The sequence below is a fragment of the Podarcis raffonei genome, chromosome 4, assembly GCF_027172205.1.
Source record: "Podarcis raffonei isolate rPodRaf1 chromosome 4, rPodRaf1.pri, whole genome shotgun sequence".
NCBI classification, from domain to species: domain Eukaryota; kingdom Metazoa; phylum Chordata; class Lepidosauria; order Squamata; family Lacertidae; genus Podarcis; species Podarcis raffonei.
Genome location: NC_070605.1, coordinates 42,426,015 through 42,447,419, shown reverse-complemented (window position 1 = coordinate 42,447,419; position 21,405 = coordinate 42,426,015). Strand labels below are relative to the sequence as shown.

General features: G+C 40.2%; 1 protein-coding gene across 2 annotated transcripts; it reads left to right on the top strand.

Moving 5' to 3' along the window:
• The first annotated feature begins 7,128 nt into the window (after positions 1–7,128).
• MAEL (maelstrom spermatogenic transposon silencer) lies at positions 7,129–20,520 on the top strand. 2 transcript variants are annotated; one of them, XM_053386415.1, is made up of 12 exons: positions 7,129–7,393; positions 8,599–8,682; positions 10,052–10,157; positions 12,885–13,040; positions 13,486–13,527; positions 14,484–14,611; positions 15,182–15,236; positions 15,323–15,464; positions 16,553–16,615; positions 17,566–17,698; positions 18,027–18,108; positions 19,659–20,520. In XM_053386415.1, exons 1-12 carry the CDS (start codon positions 7,262–7,264, stop codon positions 19,760–19,762), a joined length of 1,227 nt encoding a protein of 408 aa, XP_053242390.1. In that variant the 5' UTR covers positions 7,129–7,261; the 3' UTR covers positions 19,763–20,520. The 2 variants fall into 2 exon arrangements, with proteins under 2 accessions (XP_053242390.1, XP_053242391.1); XM_053386416.1 differs by having other exon boundaries at positions 7,377–7,458.
• Positions 20,521–21,405: the final 885 nt, after the last annotated feature.

Genomic DNA, 21,405 nt, shown 5'->3' with positions numbered 1-21,405 from the left:
CATGCGCGGCAGCCTACAAGCCAGAGAATGTCTGCCCTCTAGCGGCGCCGGCCGTTCTACACAGGAAACCTCCACTTTACATGTCCTTTACATGGTCCTACAGATACAACCGGCCCTTTGAGGGTGACCAAACTGCTGATGCGGCCCCCGATGAATTTGAGTTTGACACCCCTGATCTAGTCCAACCCCTGCAGAGCAGGGATCTTTCACCCAATGTGAGGCTTGAACCCACAACCCTGCGATTAAGAGTCTCATGCTCTACCAACTGCTATTTGATCATACTTAAGTTGCTAACTTAATTCCTTTGATTTCAATGGGTTTACTTGATGCATGATTAAGTCTGGATTCAACCCACAGAAAATTTCTGGCTCACTGAATAACAATTAAATGATAGATTGGGGGGTTGCTAAATCATGTGTTACTTAAAGTTGCTGTTGCCATGCACTTTACTAAAGGGCTTCAACCATAGATTTTTGTCTTCCTTGCTCTTCCCCAAATCACCGCCCTTTTCTGCCTTCATTCCCCCTCTGCTGGCAGAACAGAGATACACCCACAAAGCTTCTGCGACTAAAACATATTTCTATAACAATGTATTTAAAAGAAAAGTGTCAAAGAAGTGGTCCATTGATGGTCTACATCCAACTTGTTTTGGATCTAAGGCATGTGGGATAAAATCCCATCTTAGTAATGGATTGTTTATGTGGCCTGCCTTGAGTTCAGCCTCCATTCCTTCCCTATAAAAGGTGTGCAACTGTGACCTACCTTGTGGATTTGCTCTGAGGATGCACAAGGTATAAACTATGAAAGATTTTCCATGAATTGTTAATTGTAATATCTGCAAATGCTCAACATGAAAGTGCTGTATTAAACTTTCATCTTTTGTAGCATCTGTCAAGTAAGCGGTGGAATGAGACAGCTGTCATTGTAGAAGAAAAAGAGTAACAGAAATCAGTCAGCTAGTTAAGCAGTTGGTTTCAAACCTAGGGAGGGAATAATGGATGCTGCTTAGTAGATAACTGTGTTAAATGAATCCTTTGTTATATATTTATACAGCACTTAATATAATCAAGCAGTTTACAGATGAAAAATGCAAAAAATAAATACATCAAAGTAGCACACAATTAAAAAAATAATTAGAATTTCATAGTAAAATACCAATAAGCAAAAACTGATCAATATGTGATCAAAAAAATCTGCAGTCAGGGAAAGCTTCTCTAAACAGAAAGGTTTTCAGTTGCCTCTTGAAATCACAGTTAATATATCCCCAATTTCCCAAGTGTGTATTTCAGATGTTAGGTGCCACAACATAGAAGACCCTCTTTCGTGATGACACAGACACCCCACTGATTTCAGTACAGCCAGCAGGACCTCCTCTGAAGATTGTAGGGATCTGCTGACACAAAGGCACAAATCATTAGGCTGCGGCTTACGTTTTCAAATCAGATGGAAGCTGGTTTGAGGAAAAGTCCATCAATCAACAGGATTTCTCAAGAAGCTACAGGATACATGGATTGTGGCTAACGTCATGTGTACTTGGCTTCAGACAGTGGGTGTTGCACTGGAGCCAGAGTAAACAGTACTGTGATGTATATGCAGCCTGAAGCTAAACTCTGCTGTTCTCCAAACACATCAGCCTTGCCCTTTCTTTGCCATTCCTCCCAGATCCATTTTATGCCTTTAACTACAAATTCCACTATGCAGTTCACCTACCACAATACCACATGTATGCAACCCCTTCACTTTCTCAGCAGAGGCATGAATCATGGCACCACAGTAACACATTTCATGATAAGAATGGAGTTAGACTGATTTGTACCAGCTGAGGACTGATTCCTTATTTTATGCGTAAAATATTATCTGTGAAGTTCTGTATAGAACAGAGTCAAGTCTTCACAACACAAAGATACGGAATTAGATATTCCTTTTTTCTGCTTATTTCAACTATTTGTTAAACAGCAAAATCTAACTCGTAGCTCCTTGTTGGAATAAATCTGCAGATGTTTTCCCAAATTATAAACACAAGTATTTGGTTAATGTTTTCTGTATTTATTTTTTCCCTCCAGTACTGGCAAGCACACTTGGCAAAGACCACCTTTCTTGAAAATAAAGTTTGACTCATTGCTCAGGAAAGATATTCTCAATTCAAGGAAGTGGTATTGTTCTGTGTGCAATGCTGATTTATTCTTACTTTAAAACACCCCTGTGTTCTGAGTTTATTATTAGTTAGGCTCTGTGTGCTAAGCACAACAAACAATTTAATTCTCCCAGTAGCTCAGACCATAGAACAGACCTTTGGCCTCCTTCTCCTCCTTTCTGACATTCATGCTGATTGCTCAGCTTAAAAATTAATTTGAAAACCAGAGTTCCATAAGCCTCCCTATGGAGGTATGAACCTGTCATTTTTGTGGGGAACAGAACAAGCACCTTCCTGACACACCATTTCCCCCAGTCCTGTTGTTTTGGTTCCTGACTTAGGTCAGGAAGTGGAGTGCTAACCTGTCTCATAGCTCTACTTCCCAGCCAACAGCTGTCATCACCTGTTTATTTGTATGTCTGTTTATCTGTATACTTGTGTGCCTTCCCATTGTTTGAAAAAGCATTTGAATGGGCCAATGGAAGAGCATTACCATATTGCATACTTTTTGCTTCTGTATGGCCCCATTCTATGGACCTTCAGTGATACTGCAGAACAGAGATTCTTTTCTGTTGATCTGATAGGACTCTGTCCCAAGAGGGTGAAATCTACCAGACAAACACTCTTGTGTTTGTACTGTCTCAGTTACACTCCAGGCAGTTCAAACAATATTTTTCTTAAATTAGGGAGGGTTTAAGTGTTTCCCCCCTCTTTACAGTGATATATTTCTTCTTCTTTTTAATTTTCAGTAGGGAAAAAACAAGTTGTTGTAAAACCTCTCTCTCAGTTACGGGCCAATTATTTAGTGGTGCATGTATAATCCACTATGGGCCAAGAACAGTTTTGCATTATTCAGCACAAGCCTGCATTGTATAATGGAGTTTAATTTTGAATCTCTCTGATCCCATCCCAGTCACCAACTGCAGTTCTTAACTGACTTTTAAGGATTTATATTTGGCTGATACAGGAAAGGGCATGATTGTCCTGGTGTGTAACACATTCCAATTAGACACTGATACTTTTTAGTAAACAAACTCCTGTTAGTCCGATAAAATATATAAATCAACTGTTGGAAATACTTGGTGCCTTTCAGATGTTTTGGACTACAACTCCCATCAGGCCCAGCTAGTACTCTTGAGGTGGCCAAGGCTAATGGAAGTTGTAGTCCAAAACTTCTGGAGGCCACCAAGCTGGTGAAGGTTGTCTTAGAATGACTTGAGAAAGAATACCACACTAAATTCAATACCAAAACAAAACTGGGACTTCTGTGAACAAATGGTTTTGAACTGGTGATGCCCTTTTTGTAATAGTGTTCTAGCAATCTGCAAGAGCAAGAGTAATACAGTGCTATCAAAGTGATGCTGCAGACCATAAAAGCTGCTCTTCTACCCAGTTATTCTTCCTTTCCCCCTAATTTACCAGCTTTAATCTCTATCTCTAATTTCTTCTCACTATAGTCATGTTCTCTCTCCCCCCCCCCCCCACCTCTCTCAACATGCTGCTGACTCCTGACATCTTTACATGGACACCCTCTATCTGCATAATCAGGCTTCCATATAAGCTGTCTCCATATGTTGCACTTTCCTTTTCTAAAGTTCCCACATGGCAAGAAGCTAAAAAGAAGTATGCAAGACATCTAAGAATGCCATTCAAAACGTGGGGGAATGATGGCACAGGGTGGCCCAGCATCAACACTTCACCTGCATGTCTGCAAATATTAGGAGCATTGGGGCACAAGCAACTTGTCCTTGGCTACGTTCTGTCAGGTATAAGAAAATGGCAGCTTGAGCTGCAAGAAAATGGTAGGGTATACATCCCCTTACTTAAAATCTTCCCCTTGAATCTTTATTTGATTCACTATTTCTTTGTCTTTGTCTGCACATCCCTACAGCTCACACTCTGGATTTACCTTGTAGCAATTTCCATAGAAACTGTGATTTCTATAGCTTTCTGAGATGTGAGGCAGCATTCAACAAATAGTTGCTGCTAAATTGCTTCATTATATTTGCTAAAGGCCAGCATGTCACAAAAAGCACCATTTAATACTGCAGTGACTTCATATTGTTCAGTCAGTTTCTTTAAGACTGCCACACACTATAAAAGCTTTCCTCTGCTAGCACTCCACATTGGAATCTCTCTTTCATCACTAGCACATTCACAACAAATTGCTGCTGAAGCACTTACGGTACTTACTTTGCCTCATGACAAATATTTTTGTTCTTGGCTGAATCTAGTCAATTTATAGTCTGCAGCCTTTCCTTTCCATAAGGCTCAGGAAAGTAGGTACAATCTGTCTGCATGTGTTCGTGTGTGCCTGCATGTCTTTTTCCTTCAGGGTTCTTAATGTGCTGCTGAGGTAATGAGTTGTAGAGGTGTTTCTGAATAAGGACAGCTTAATACTGACTACTGTGTACTGGTGCAATCCAGGACTCAGTGGTAGCCATTCTGAGAGCATGGATAGCATCCTTCTCCTGGCAGAGATGCACAGCCTGATAATATTTTCAGAATAGCTGCAGCTGTTATGGAGGGCACAGCAAGCTTTCAAATTTAGATTACTTATTTTAACACCACAATATAGAGGATAGGGTTGTAAGTGTTCAATCTCTGCTCCTATCTATCATCAACATATCTGGTTTTGTTATACTTGTATTGATAAGGCACCATCAATGTACACTGCACTTTACAGACCTCTAACAGTAGGTCCTGCCTCCAGAATAGTAAAGGTAAAGGTAAAGGTACCCCTGCCCGTACGGGCCAGTCTTGACAGACTCTGGGGTTGTGCGCTCATCTCACTCTATAGGCCGGGAGCCAGCGCTGTCCGAAGACACTTCCGGGTCACGTGGCCAGCGTGACAAGCTGCATCTGGCGAGCCAGCGCAGCACACGGAACAACGTTTACCTTCCCGCTAGTAAGCGGTCCCTATTTATCTACTTGCACCCGGGGGTGCTTTCGAACTGCTAGGTTGGCAGGCGCTGGGACCGAGCGACAGGAGCGCACCCCGCCGCGGGGATTCGAACCGCCGACCTTTGGATCGGCAAGTCCTATTCGCTGAGGCTTTTACCCACAGCGCCACCCGCATCCCTCCAGAATATTGCAGTCTAAATATAAGCAATATAGGGTATGATGGGAAACAGCAGAGAAAGAGAAGAGAGGGATGTGTTGGAATAATAAGGTATAAACTTGAGCAAATGCAGCCCACTATGCATTCTTGGACTTCATTTAATTGAGGGGTGAGTCCTACTGTGCCCAACTCAAATGGGAAACGGCAGAGATATGCATTGGGGGCACTATGTATGACAATTACATTGGCAAATGATGAGGAATTAAGAAAACTCATCTGTAACATACCTAGCATAGGTTTTGCATGTTGGCCAAAAATATCCTTAGTAAGTGACTCATACCCAGTCTTGCCTCTGTTGTACTTTGTTCTACATAACAGCTTTGTATGATGCCATTACATTGCACCTAACAATTATGGCTTCAGCTTGCACTTTTCTGATGCGCCAAGGCGACTAGCAATGCTAATGCACAACAAGAGATTCTGCAGCATTGGTACAGCATGAGCCCAACTTGTTAACATTCACCATAAAAAACTGCTGGAAATTCTGACTACAGTGTTCACTATGCAAAGCCCATCTGTACTGTGTGGGTACTGGGTTACAGATAAAAATAAAAACAAGAAAGAGTCAGTCTAACAGATGTATTGCTGCATAAATTTGCATTGACTAGACTTCCTCCTCACCAGAGACATGAAAGGTTACTTTCAGATATATAGATATAGATACACACACACACACACACACACACACAGAGCTAAAGAACGGAGGGGACGAGTGTAACTAATGGGGCCAAACAGTCCTGAATTTCAAGAGTCTGGAGCATTTATGTGCAGAGCCAAAATAACAAAATGACCAATGCACAGCAGTAGACCCAGGTAATACTACACTATTTTTTTTCCTGTCTGCGGTTTGCTAAGTGAATATCTGGAGTCCCAATTAAAACCAAACTGAATATACTCAAGTTGGCGTTTCTGTTACTGTTTAAGTGTGGTTCAAACAAAAGATAACATTGAAGCTCCATTGGCAATCCCAACAGCTTTTTCTTTCTTAAAGAGTAGCCATGGGATCCCCAGTTTAGATCAGGGATTCAAATATTCCCTCCCTGAAGCTATTAGCCACAGAATGGGAAAATCTTCCCCACACTATGGCTGATTGCAGCTTCAGGAGGGCGGCAATAAACATTATTTGCATGGGGGCAAAGAACTAAACTCCCGTTCTGGTATCTAAATGTTCTTGAACCACAATCTAACAGTTTTATCCAGCATAGAGATGAATTGATAGGAAAAGCTTGTCCAGTTAAAAGTACAAGGAGCCCTCTCACAAAACAGGGTTGCGATCTTGAAATATAGTTTGCAGGTTCAAACCCAATGAGCCAAGATGACTTTGAAATAAGAAAGGGTGGGAGGTTACCCTCCAATACCAATAGTTCATTCCAGGGACTGTGAATGCATCAGCCCAAATGCGTACCTCTCTCTTTTAGTGTGTGTTTAATATTTATTTGAATGGGGGTGTATTCTTACTTTTCATTTGACCTCCCCCCCCCCCCCACCATTTGCCAGTTTCATAATATGTTTCGATCAAGATAAATATATAGCGGGGCGTGCCAGGTCAAACTTAGCAAGCCAAGAAGGTGAACTTGAAGAATTCCATGACTGGCTTGCAGAAATTCACAAGAGGCGAAACTTTGAGGAGCAAACAAGCTCCGAGGCACCGTGGTGGGTGTAGGCCTCAGACCAAGACTTGCTTATTAGAAAAGCATTTCACCCCACAGCCCTATGAAACACTCTACAACTTCCATGCGATTTAATCTCAAAGACGTGAAAAAATAAGAAAGTGCTTGGCTCTGCCTCGGGTCACTTTAATTATTATTATTATTTTATCATTCTCATTCCCCTCAGCGAATCCCGGCTTTCCCTCGCCTCCAGCCGCGCGCACGTGGAGGCTCCCTCGTCGGAGCGGCGGGGCCCAAAGGCCGGTGCGGCGTTCGGCCTCTCCTTTATAAGAGGGGAGAAGGGGAAGGAGGCGGACGTGCTGCTCCTCTCTGCTTCGGCCGTTTGCCCCGAGCGCGATGCCTAACCGCAAAGGCGCGCGCAACGCTTATTATTTCTTCGTGCTGGAGAAGCTGCCGGAGCTGAAGCGGCGGGGCCTGGCCGTGACGGGCGTGCGGGATGCTATCCCGTTCTGTTCCGACGACTGGGCGGTGAGCGGGGCGAGGCGAGGCGGGCCTCCTCTTTCTCGCCCTTCTTGGTCGGCGTGGGGAGCCATGTTAGACCCTCCATGGAGTTGGATAACCTGGTTTTGATTCTCAAGGAGGGAGGGGGACAAGTTGTCGATAGTGGTTATGTATAAGCCGTTTGGGGAATTTAAATCCCCCCATACACACCCCAGCTGAAGAATGAATGCTGTAAAATACTTAAAAAAACAAATGTGAGATCAACATTTTCATTAATTAGACCCTTTTTACCTCACTTTTACCATCAAAGACTCATGGTGGCTTAGAATGAGCAACTTAAAAAAAAAAGTTTGATGCGGACTTTAGTGGAGCCTTTAACTGCTGTTGTAGTGATGGGGAGTGACTGGCTACCCTACCACTTAGGTTTGGTTTCAGCCCTCTTTTTTTTAAAAAAAAAAAGTATGTTTGTAAAGAAATGGTGGACTCTTGTAAGTTGCATTCCCCAAATGGGTCTTTTTTCCACTGCCAGTCATATGCACAAAGAGGCATCTGCCAAGGTTTGAAAAAGTAGTCATGCCATGCTATTCACAATAATCCAACAGGTGAAAGATTGGAGAAACTAGAAAGATGACTAAAGTCAGTGCATAGAAATATACAGACTGCAGATTGCAGATATACAGGTTGCAGACTTCCCAAATCCTCTCTTAAAAGTTGAGTTACTTAACTGAGGCTTTGAATTCTTGGTATGTGAACAGGGTTTACACCCTTTAGGTACAGCAGTCTTGCTTCAGGTTATGCTACAAGCACCCTGGGATATATCCAACTAAATTGTACTCAGATTAGACCGTTTGGAATCGATGGATTGACATTTCTTAACTGTTGTCCAAGTCTGCTCTGAGTATGCCTAATATCGGATACCACTCATTTACTGGTGAGTGAACCACATTGAATTCTGTAGGCTAGGGCTTTCTTCTAGACAAGCTTGCAAAGCTCTTAGTGGTGGGAAAGTTGCTGAGCACAATCCACCCAAAGTTAATCACTTTTTAAAGTTAGGCTGACTTCTATGAGAGTTAAGATTGTTCTTAACTTTCCCAGTGGAATTACTGAGGCTTAAAAGCCTTAACTGACTGCATCGTGTTCAGTATCTTGGTGTTGTAGTGATGGGGGAAATTGCTTTAATTATGGTAGAGAAATAATGGCAAGCCCTTATATTACACTGGTTTTACTTCAAGATGCTGACTGAGGAGCAAAAAGAAAAGTATGCAGAAATGGCTCGTCAACGGAAAGCTAAGAAATCGGAAGTAGCAACAAAAGAGGTGAATGAATGACTATGGAATAGGGAAAATTAGTTTTATATTTTCAGAGGCAAGTTAGTAATGATATAATTATAGTATAAATTGGAAGAAAATCCCATTATTTATAGTCCGTGGGAACAAAAGAAAAGTAACTTTGATGTGTTTGAAAGAAGGTTCTGAGTGAGCTGGTCAGTCACAGGTGTTGTATAGTTGTGATTATAATGAGCCCTTCCAAACAAGCCAGGTAGGTTTTTATGTTGCAGCTGTTCCTGAAATAGGAGGATTGAATCCTTTGACAAAGTTCACATCCATACTATACATTTGAGACACATGAGTTCCACCAAGGAATCCTGAAAATTGTAGCTCTGTGAGGAGTAAAGTACAGTTCCCAGGATTCTTCAGTGGAAATAAATGTGTGGTGTGGATGTGACCTAATAAGCAAACGTAACAATAGAATGCAGGGATCAACATTTATAATTTAAAAATGTGAGCCTTAAAACTGGTGATTGTGTTGTATGTTACTTTTTCTTGTAAAAATAGATGGGAAGTCTGAATTGTAAGCTTTCTAGTCTTGAAAATTGTGAGTTAATATTTGAATTAGATATATCACAGTGTAACTGAGTTTCAACTATAGATAATCCACAAGAAGATTGTTTTTAGCATAGGATGGCGTCCAGTGATGCCCATTTATTTGCACAACTGAAATCTGCTTGTGAAATAGGACTTCCACTTGTTCTTCTTCCCAGTCCCCACAAAACCTGTTCTGGAAAGGTCCAAAATCCAGAGCAGATTTGCACTACACTAACTCCCACCCACAGGTTACAATGGAAGGTCTATAGGTTAGGTCAGTGCTTTTTTTCTTTAAAAAAGGTTTAGGGGTACTCTCATTTTGACTCAAGAAAATCACCATTTTATAGTTCAGATCGGGGAAAATAAATACAGTAAATGGACAGAAGTACAAAGATTCACAAAATGTTTAGGGGTCTGCGTCCCCTCAGAAAAAAAGTACTGGGTGCGGTTTCATCCCATCCTACTTGAGAATATATAAGGTTGCTGCTAGGATTGTATCAAGGTGCCATTTTTGTGAGGGGCGAACTTCATTAGTATTCCATTGTGGTAATTTAGACCCCTGCTGCTATAGGAGTTGGTGTGGCTGCACATCACCTATGTGAAAGTGGGAGTTCATACAGATGTCACCTCAGTGTCAGCTCAGTAATGAGGTGACTGCATGGGAAGGGGGGTATTTTATGTGATCTGGCTCATAGTTTGCAGGTTCTGCTGGGCCAGGAGGGGGAAAGATTAGTCTTAGCAGTTTCAATTGGATACTACTGTAGTTGCTTTCCCATCATTCATATATGATTAACTGATGGATTGTCTACACTTTTCATAGCCGCCCAGCGAAGTCCCACCCTCTCTTCCCACATTTCCTTCCACACAAACTGAGAAGAGAGTTTCAGCTGCAAACCTCATCAGTCCACCTGGGAAGAGTGATAAAGGTAAATGATAGTTATATTAGTTCACCTGATCTGCCCAACCTCAATGTGTTCATTCTGACTGGAGACTGTGCTAGCAGGTCTGCTTTTTCTTGCTCCCAGGAAATTGAGTGGTAATTGTGGGGGCAAGATATAAGTTAACTACTTATCTCAAGAACCGCCTGTTTCCATATGAACCTACTTGGATCCTGAGATCAACTTCTAAGGTCCTTCTTTGTCCTCTCCACAAGTCCGGAGGGTGGCAACACAAGAGCGAGCCTTTTCTGCAGTGGCTCCCTGTTTATGTTCCTCTGCAGCCAGGCCTTTGGCTAATCTATATCCAATACCCTTTTAAATGTGGTGGGGTTTTTTTGGGGGGGGAATTATTGGTTTGTCGTTCTTATTTTTATTATGTATTTTGTGTTTTTTATATTGTAATTTTATGTTGTGAATTGCTCAGATCTATGAATAAAGGGTGGTATGCAGATTCAGTTTTTACCTTTATTATTATTATAATAATAATTATAATCAGGAGTGTGGAAGTGGGGAAATTGGTCACCAACTCAGGGGAGGCAAGAATGAATTATAATTATAATTATTATTTAAATGCCACCCATTTGACTGAGTTACCCCAGCCACTCTGGGTGGCTTCCAACAAATTATAAAACCACAGTAAAACATACATTAAAAACTTCCCTGAACAAGACTGCCTTCAGATGTCTTCTAAAAGTCTGGTAGTTGTTTATTTCCTTGACATCTGATGGAAGGGCGTTCCACAGAGTGGTGCAACTAGAGAGAAGGCCCTCTGCCTGGTTCCCTGTAACCTCACTTCTCGCAATGAGGGAACTGCCAGAAGGCCCTTGGAGCTGGATGTCAGTGTCCAGGCTGAACGATGGGGGTGGAGACATACCTTCAGGTATACAGGGCCAAACCTGAGTGCAGGACAGAGTTCAGATAAGGAGGAGGTGAAAGTACTGAACCTGGTGGAATAGAGGCAGTGGGTGATAGAGCATTGGGAGTGGGGACTCCAAATAAGAAACTAAAGCTGCTACAGGATTTGATGTTGAAACAAGAAGTTGTTGAAGCCCAATGTAATCCTTAAGAGTTGTTTACATGCCTTGATCAAAAAGTTCATTGGAACATTCAGGAGCAGCATTTTATGTCCATGACATTTTGGTCCTTCTGAAGCTTATGATACATGAAGTATCTAGTGGAGCTCTTAACATGGGCAGGTAGTTCTAGTTCTCCCAGATATTCCAACTGCTTATGCATTGTTGAGTGACACTCAACTGCAGCATATTTGTGACAATGACTCATCATTTTACAAGCAATGTTGCAGTTACTGGCACATAGCGCTGCATTTAAATCATCCGTTCTTCCCTCTTCAGATGTATAAAACATCCAAAATCTCCTGGTGACTTCTCTAGTAATGCCTGCATGGCTGTCTGCAAGGCACTTTTTTTGGTAGTGATTTGTAAGCCACTTTGGAGGATTTCTTTGACTGCAGAGCAGGATAAAACGTCATTCAATAACTAAGGGAGTAGCTGAAAGTTTGCTAAGCAGGTTTAGAAGGATTCACTGCCTGTGACTAGCCACCAGTTCATATGTAAAGATGGTGTGATTTTGTTTTTTTGTACTTTTGCAAACTCAGGCTTTCCTCAAGCCTGTAATACTTCCCCTAGTGCATGGGTGGTGTAATGTGGGATGCGTAGGGATCCATACAGAATAAATTTAACAGAATGAGTTTTCTAGTATTACATAGAATTCACTTACAGAAAGGTAGCCGTGTTGGTCTGCCATAGTCAAAACAAAAAAATTTTTTCCTTCCAGTAGCACCTTAAAGACCAACTAAGTTAGTTCTTGGTATGAGCTTTCGTGTGCATGCACACTTCTTGTATCTGAAGAAGTGTGCATGCACACGAAAGCTCATACCAAGAACTAACTTAGTTGGTCTTTAAGGTGCTACTGGAAGGAAAAAAAAATTTTGTTTTGACTATAGAATTCACTGACACGTTTAAAGCATTAGATCTAAGATGACACTTTCCAGTTCTCTTGGTGTCAGCAGTGGCTTTGTGAGTTCTGAGGTTGCATCTCAACATCCCAGACAAGTTTCTGGGGTGTTTTTAGGCTCAACTTGGGGGACAATGTAGTCTCTGGTCTACCAGAAAACTATCTTTTGAGATGGCCTCCATTGTTACTCAACTCCAAAAACATATGTAATTAAACAGATACTGTCTACTACTTTGTGGGGAGTGGACCACTATTGACCACTTTTTCAATGTAGATACTGTCTTACCTGAGGTTTCTTAACCACTTTTGTATTATAAAGAATGATATTAGCCTTGGTTTTATGATCTGAGATTGCTGCATCGTTATAAGCAGACTGTTGTGGCTGTAGCAGGTTGGGGATGGAACACCACATGACAATTCAAAACTTGGCTACATTACCTCTTTAAATCCCATTTCCCCTCTCAAGGACACTAGTTTGCTACAAGTTGCTGGGAATTATAACTCTGTGAAAGATAAACTACAGTGCCCAGAATTCTTTGAGAGGGGAAATGTGCTTCAAAGTTATAATGTGCATGCAGTCTTAGTCTGGTTGAGGGCTGCCTGGTTGCAGGACTTAGTTTCATGATTTTTTTTCAGTGCTATAGGTGTACATTTTACTCCAACTATTTTACTTTTTTGTTACAGTAATAATAATAAACAAATACGCTCCACTAATATTCTTAATACAAAATCTTGTTTCAGTTGTACTTGAAACCACATTCTTCTACCTGAATATCTTCAGCCATGGAGTTCTACCCTCTCATTGCAAACAACGTTTCCTTCCTTGCGAAATTGGATGTGTGAAGTATTCACTAAAAGATGGCATAATTGCAGAGTTTCATCATTTTTTAGATCCTGGTGAGCTTTTGGAATCAGAAGAGATGAAATTTGTATTTCATCTGTGCGGGGGGGGGAGGGAGAAGATATGCAGGATTCTGTTTGTCCAGGACAGTTTATTTGTATGCATTCTTGCACTATGAAAAAATAAAAATGGCTTCATATAGTGGACAAAAACCACATTGACAGCATTACTTAATGAAGAAATGAAACTTAACTGGAAACATTCCTTGTGTCAACAGAAGACATGAACTGCCCAGATCAATATGTTCGAATGTTGTGTATTTTTAATCTCTGTGTTACAAAAGATACATTATAAAGAAATAAAATTGTACTTCTAGACGAGTATTTGGACACTGATTTACTATTCTGTAGGAAAGCAGAAAATGGTGTATTATAACCATGAAATCCTACAGACAGCTTGGTATTGCATAATAAAGCTTGAGTTCTTTTTGGTCTTTTGCAGGAGAGGTGCCAAGGGGATTTCGCTTTCATTGCCAGACAGCAAGTAGGTATTGGGCAAGAGATGTGGAACCTATGGATTGGCAGCATTTTTTTATGACCCACATATAGTCTTCCAATTATTTTTTAATTATTTTAAAGAACGGTTCTTATTCCAGATATCCTATGGCATTTTATTTGTATCTTGTTTATTATTATGTATACAAAATATTTTTATATCACCCTCATAAAATATCAGAGCAATATACAACAGTATAAAAACACAAACTATTAAAAGAAGGACAAAGCAATCTTTAAGTAAAAAATTTAAAGAACAGTTTTAAACAGCTGTATGGGCCTGTTTCCGTAACAAAGCTTAGTACGTCTTCCCAAGTAACATGTTGAAGTTATGCTCTTAACCAGACTCATATTCATGCATTCATTTAGGTTTCAGTCATTTACTTGTGTTTCCAGATAATAATGGTTAGACATTGCATACACCACCTTGCCCAAATCTTTGGGGATGGAAGATGAAATTAAAGTATCTGGACTGCAGTGTTAGTGGTGTTTGCTGTCTGGTTTGTCCTAATCTCTGGTTCAGTGATATTTTACACAGAGTAGTTCAATTCTTGAATATTAGGCAGTATATTACCTGCCTTGGGACTGCTGGTGAATGGCCGGCTATAAACGCATGTAAATAAATAGGACCCTTGGGTAATCATTTACCTTTCTAGACAGCTAGTGAAGTTCAACCATTGACAGGCCTTGACTGACCTGCACTTGGTTCAACTAGACATCTAACAATCTTCCTTTACATTGGTGATAAACCCTATCTCACAGGGTTGTTGCAATGATAAAATACTTGAATAAAACAGACAAGTTCTTGAATGATATATTTAGGTGTTTTTAGTGAAACTGATATATTAATCCTGCGAACTGTAACTAAAGTTAAAAGTACAAATGCGTGTGAAATGAGGTGTTTCTTCTGACAAGCCCTGATAAGGCACTTTGATTTTCTCTTAGGTGATGCTACACATAGGATTCCCCTATCTGGCTTTGAGCTTGTAACTGCAAATCATTCCGTTGTGTTACGTGAGCTATACTCATTTATTCAGCCACGGTGGGGCGCCTGGCCACCTGTGTATTGTAAGGTATAATGTAACATTTTTAGACTTTAATGGCTCTCTGCTTTTCAGAAGAAGTCAGAACAAAAATCTCTACCCACATGCTTCAGTTAGCCTTTTCCCTGGTTAGCTGTGGTGTGTGTATGTGTAAAAATATAGGTGACCTCACCTCAAGTAAGGTTGGAGTACACAGATGTTTTAACTTTTAAGCTGTCCATTAACAATCTCTATAGCATAAGGGCTTCACATAAAGATTTCCAGTTTTGTGGCCTTTAAGGATATTTCATTGGTACAAAATGGTGTCTACATTCAACCTAAAAGAGCATATAGTTGTATTCCTGAATTGTTGCTTCTCCAAGGCAGACCAAATACCTATGGACAGTTCTTTTGACTTTGGTCAGATTATGTATCAAACAGCTGTAGGCAGGAAAACTTCCTGTTTCGGTATTGGAGCAGATACCCTTATCAAGAATAACAGTTTTATCGCATATCAGGAAACCTTAGCCATAGAGGTCTTATAATAAGAATATATATAGTATAGGTTGATTAATTCTGTTTATTTGATTGTATAATGTATACTTAAAACTTCTTTTACAGTCTTCTGACCAGTTTAGGGTCAACTGGTGCCTGCAGCATATGGCTAGAGAAGTGGGTAAGAAAATTTTCCTTTACAACAGGAAATAAGTTAAAATTTAGATACAGTCTCTGCTGCTCCTAAAACTTACTTTTTTATAATAGGCACAGTTAATAATCTGGAGAGTCTCTGTGTGGAAGACCTTGTTGTGGAGCTGTATTATCAGAAGCTTCAAAAGGAGCCTTCTAAGGCATGGGTGTGTAACTCCCTGGATGCCTCCATGTGGGATTACTCCAGCAATACTAGGTATAATATATAGCTCTAAAAATCATAATAACTGCTGTACCTACCTGAACCACAGTGACTTGACTACTATGAGATGAGAGTCTCTTATGACCAGGAAAAAATGTGATTGACAGATTCTCCATAGTTGTACATTACACAAAACTATGGCTTAGTGTCTGGGGCAACCCAGTCAGATGGGTGGGGTACAAATAAATTATGGTGCTATAAGCGTGCATGCTGAATGCTAATCTAAAGCCTTGCACTCATTTCAGAAATGAGTTTGAGACATTAAACTAAGGTTTAGACTCACTGAAATTGATGAACATGCTTGTGTTCATCTAGAGTAAAATTTGGTCCTCTCGAGTAAAATTTGGTTGAAAAACCCCCCGTAGAGCTATTTTGAAGTACTTAGTAGTTTTTAAAGTCTAAACAGCCAGATTTCTCTACAATGAAGGTGAGTATCATTGAATGAGTTATTCCTCCCATTTGCTTCTATAGGCCAAGCAGGATTATGCGAGTTTCAACTGGCACCCTGTGTGGGATAGTGCCTCTACACGTTCTAGTCCTGCCTAGCTTTGAGCAGCCGGGCTCAGAGTTCTACCAAATGTTTCACTTTGCCTATTTCTATTCTCTCTCGCCATGTAAGAAAAAGCTATTGAACATTCTTCACTACTCTCTTCCACAAACCCCCTGGATTGTCCTCTTAAAGCACTTTATCTTGTGATAGTGGGTTGGGAAAATTAATGTTTCTGTCTTGAAGAAGTTTCCAATGCCAAACAGTGGAGTAGATGAAAAAAAAAGGTAAGTTGTTCGTCTAGAACTTGAAAATGTCTTACTGTTGAAGCATATACAGTGGTACCTCAGGTTACATACGCTTCAGGTTACAGACTCTGCTAACCCAGAAATAGTACCTCGGGTTAAGAACTTTTCTTCAGGATGAGAACAGAAATCGTGCGGCAGCAGCGGGAGGCCCCATTAGCTAAAGTGGTCTTCAGGTTAAGAACAGTTTCAGGTTAAGTACGGACCTCCGGAACGAATTAAGTACTTAACCCGAGGTACCACTGTATTTGAAACTCGACATTCATGATGAAAGTATTATTTCTACTTAGGTGCAAGTGGCATGAAGAAAACGATGTAGTGTTCTGTGCTCTTGCTACTTGCAAGAAAATTGCGTGAGTATGAAAATACAGTGAATATGTTAGAATGTTTTTGCATCTTAAAACTGTTTTGGACATTAGTTTCATATACAATGTCTAGGGTCATCTTGTCTCTTTTTCAAGTATAACCTGTTGGTTCTTTTGGATATTCTTTAGTAGGCATTTTGTCGGCTGCATTTGAATGAAGGTGCAACTGATGTGATTTTGTGGCACTTCTGCTATTATAGGAAGAAAGGAATTTTAAAGATCCAAATAAAATAAAATCTATTTCTTCCTGATTAAGTTTTCCAAGTGTCACTTACTAGACAGGTCAGTTGGGAAAGACTTCAGGTTTGCATTGTCACCAAAAAGGTCTCTGAATTTTGAGTATATTTCATGAGGAATAATTTTTTTACCTGGATTTGCAAACTTTGTTGTGGTTTATTTATTTTGGAGGAGGATGTGCCACACATATGCAGAGACCAGTTTTAACACACACACACACACACACACACACACACACACACACACACACACCCCTGGTTCATCCAAACTGGTTACCCAAGGCCTTAACTAGAAGGGGCTTGAGAAGCAGCAACTTGTCTCTCAGACAGCTCAAAAGATCTTCCCCTTTCTGCTGTCTCTGATAGGCTGATACCTGCAATTTAATAACCTGGGCCTCACTTGCAAGTAGTTCTTTGGGAGGTTATAGTCTCTGCTCATGGCAGAGGAGTTCTTCAGGTCCCAGTTTCTGTAGGCTCCTGCTGCTAATTCTCTTGGAAGAAGTTGCTAAAATGAACGGCTTTTTATTGCCTCCTTACTGCTCACCCAAATTGGTTGCGCCCCCGCAGTTCAACCACAAATTATGTTCCTGTATCCATGGTCTTGGTGCAGTATATTGTCAGTAGTATGTAGTTTTTAAATTTCTGTTCAGCTTGTGGAAATGATAACACATCTTCATGTTGGTGTTTTTCTGTCCAATATAGATACTGTATCAGCAATTCCTTAGCCAATATGTATTGTGTCCAGCTGACTGCATCTCACTTACCCTTGTGTGAGAAGGACTCCCAAAACACAGCAAATCCTAAAATGGTGGTTCTGGATGCTGGACGTTTCCAGGTCAGCCTTGTTCATTTAACAGATTTGTTCTCCTATATCTTACCAGTAACATTTCTGGAGTGTACTTGGAAATGTAGGATGTAATCATGATATATGCTCAAAAATAATGATATAATTATATTTTACAAACACTTTTATTTGACCAATATGTCTGTTTAATTATGTGCAGAATATTAATACATCCATCAATAGGCACATTAGGCAGATATTCCTTATGCACTATATCCATCTTTTCTTTGTATACAAGGATGTCCTGAAAATCTGGTGAATGTGTCGGTGAAAGAATATCTCTGAATGTGTGGGTGATCTTGTCTTTTTTGCATTACAGAAAATGAGGGCTGCTGAGCGCACTGGAAATGAAAGGTACTTCCGATCTCCTAATGAGGAACTAGGTGCTGCCTCTTGTACTGGTGAGTGATTATCTATGTTGGAAAATTAAACGTAATGAAAATGAGTTGCTGTTAGAATCATTACTAGTGTTTCATACCTGCATTTCTGTCAAAGAAAATGTGCCTGTATACTGATAAGTCCAACACATTTTTCGCTGATTGTTTTCTGGAGTTTTGAGTGTTCCTGCTCACTGTAGTCTACCACTAAAATATCTGCATAAAGGAAATGTAATGAAGCTTGTATGTTTAAACAGTCACAGAATTTCTCTGCAGTGATACTGGCTAAAATTTTAAGAAGGCATTCTCCTTGAGTGAGTTGCTCCTCCATTCACGTTATAACTTACTTTTATCATTTATATACTGTCCTTTGTAGACCTCATGGCAGGTTCTGCATTGATTTTATTTAGTTGAATATTAAAATCAGTTAAACCGTCAAGTTACTTACCTTCCTTGATAACAAGCATATTATGCATAAAGGGCCTGACAAAAGTTGGCATCTAAAACTGTAGGTTTGGCACCAAATGAATTTCCAAGGGAATTTCAAAACGGGGGTGTTAAAACTGAGTAGTCTTGCTGTCAAGACATTAGGAGATCTCAAGTTACAGACTTGAGGAGGAAGATAGTCTTTCAGGTAACTGGGTCCTAGGCCTTAAAATGCTTAGTCTGTGGAGACTAAGACCTTGAATTTGACTCAGTAGCTAATGCCAATGCTTAAAGACTGGTGTTACATGGTCCCAAGACCTTGTTGATCACCACAGCAGTTGCAACTTCAAAACTTTCTTCCTTCAAACTCATCAGTAGAGAAGCAAGGCTCTTTCTACCCCCATCTTCATCCCCCCCTCCCCAATTTTACCTGTTTAATTCTATAGTCTGTGCCATCTGAATACTTGCTGAATGCCATAGTGTACATTAAGTGCGCAACTTGTGGCAGCAAACTTCCTCCATTATGGCCAACCACCTTGTCATCCTGTGGTCACAACTGCTGTCTTTTCTTCCTAAAGCAAGGAGCACAAAGTAGACAGCTGCTCCCATTGCCATGTGAGATGAGCATTCCAAAACAGGTCCACAAGTGTCAGCTAAGCAGATGCACTCAATATCGGCACCCATTTCTTGTTACAGATCTCTCTGCGGTGCTGCAGCTTCAAGAAGTGGTTGCTTGTACTATGGCAATCTCCTTTAGCCACATGAAAACACCCACTTGGCTTAACCCACCTTGGTATCAATCTTGGCTTTAGTACGGAAGATGGAGATTACTAGGTGTGGATCACTGTGCCAAGGCTATTTTGATAAAATAAAATGTGGCTCTTGCTATTTTATCAGTTCTCCATGATTATAAAGGCCTCAATTGAAAGCAAGAAATTGTAGGCTTTGCGCGGAAGGTAGAGCAAAACCTTGTGATTCCACTTCCCTTACCAGTTTTATAGAAGCCACTTAAACTGTTGTGACTCTCCTGTGAGCTTATTTTTTGAAATTTATGATAGAAAATATCTAGCTGTTGGTGTTTAGTGTAAATTAAGATTTAATTATCATGGCTTCTGTGTTATATATTGACACATGCATTGTTTGCTTAGGTCAGCATCCTTCAGGAGTGAAAACAACAGGTGAAACAACTACTAGGCGTGGAAGAGGAATTGCCCAGTTTCTGGAAAGCGTCTCAAAGCAGTCCAGCAGTTAGACATTTGCAGTACAGTGCCCCCCATTCAGAACAGCTCTGCATATAATGATTCCCACCATCTTTGGGAATATAAATACTTTATATTTCCTTGGTCTGTCCTGTGTTAAATATTATCTTTGTTTAATGAAAAAAGCCATTCTAACCCCATTGCAAGGGGTAAAATTTAAGTTTTTAAAATAACAAATGTTATTGTGAGTTGTGAAATATTATTTTTGTATGTAGGAATATTTAGTAGAAACTTGAAATAATGAAGTCAGTAGGATAAGAGATTAGATAATGAAACCAGAAGGGCAACTTTGTGAAATGATGTCTGGATTTTTAAGTTCTGTTGTGCCTTTTCTTTAGAGCAAAGCCTATTTACACCTACTGGTACCTAACTGAAGTAAACTTTTGCTAAGGAACCAGTTGCAATTATGTTTTTTTAATAAGCTATTCTAGGATTTGGTATGGTACCAATTATATATTGTTTTTGTCAGAGAGGCAAGGTTTTGGTATAAAGCCCTTAAATTAGCCAACAATAGAAGCAACATACATTTTTTGGTAAAATTTGCAATCAGGTAATATCTCCCTTACAAGAGAAAAAAACCTATGAAGTTCTATAAAGGTACTACAATGATGTACTTTAAAAGTTGTTTTAAAACCATCTTTTTCCTTTCTTTCGTGTTATACATACATTCAGTCATTTAGTACAGAAAGCTTCTAAATCTTAACCATGATAGACCAGCTTGTGTGTTTAATTAAACACTTCTTTCCAATTTCATTTGGCATGTTTTGTCTATATTTTGTGGTTCCAAATGTAGTATGGTATTGTCAGGTGCAGAAAAGGAAAACTCAAATGCTAAAGTTATTTAAACTGAGATGAAAACAAATTTTAGATTGAATTGTTTGAAGGACAGTCATGCACTGAAGAAACATGCAACTAGAAGATAGATCTGTAAAAGTAACTTAGGGAAAATTAGATGTATGAAATGCATCCTTGCTTCCTTGCTGTGAGAAGGAATATGCTATTGGTCCAGTGGGAGTGGACATCAAATCCACTCCCTCTGACCCCCATCCCAATTGCAGATACTGCAATTTCTGATGTCAGATTTGTGCCCTTTCCTTTGCATAGAAACTAGTCTGCTGTGTGTAAAAGGAAGTAGGACATTGTTGCTATAAAAATCACATTGGAAAATGCACAGGTGAATGAACCCCTGTTAATTGTAGAATAAATTACTAAGTCGTGTTGCAGAGTTGACATCTGGATCTGCCACAGAGTCAGGTTTCTGGATTTGCACCTTTTCGGGCTTTTTGCTGGAGATGAAGAGCAGTTTTAGGTTAGGGGGCCATCTGTAAGCCAGTACAGGCCTGCTTCCAAGGCCAATGAGAGGGTGAGACGTAGATCATTGGTGATACATTTCAGTGGTTTCAGCTGTGAACTACAAGCCACAAGAAGCGGTGGTCTGCCCTTTTTTCCCAGAGTCTGGCAAGACTGGCCCGTACGGGCAGGGGTACCTTTACCTTTACCTTTATATTTTGAATATGTAATTTTCAGGATTTTAAAAACTGCTAGAGGATGCACTAGTAAACTAGATTATACATTATCCAGTATGGCTGCACTTATATAGGCATGTTAACATAATGTAGACTGAGGGACAAGTACT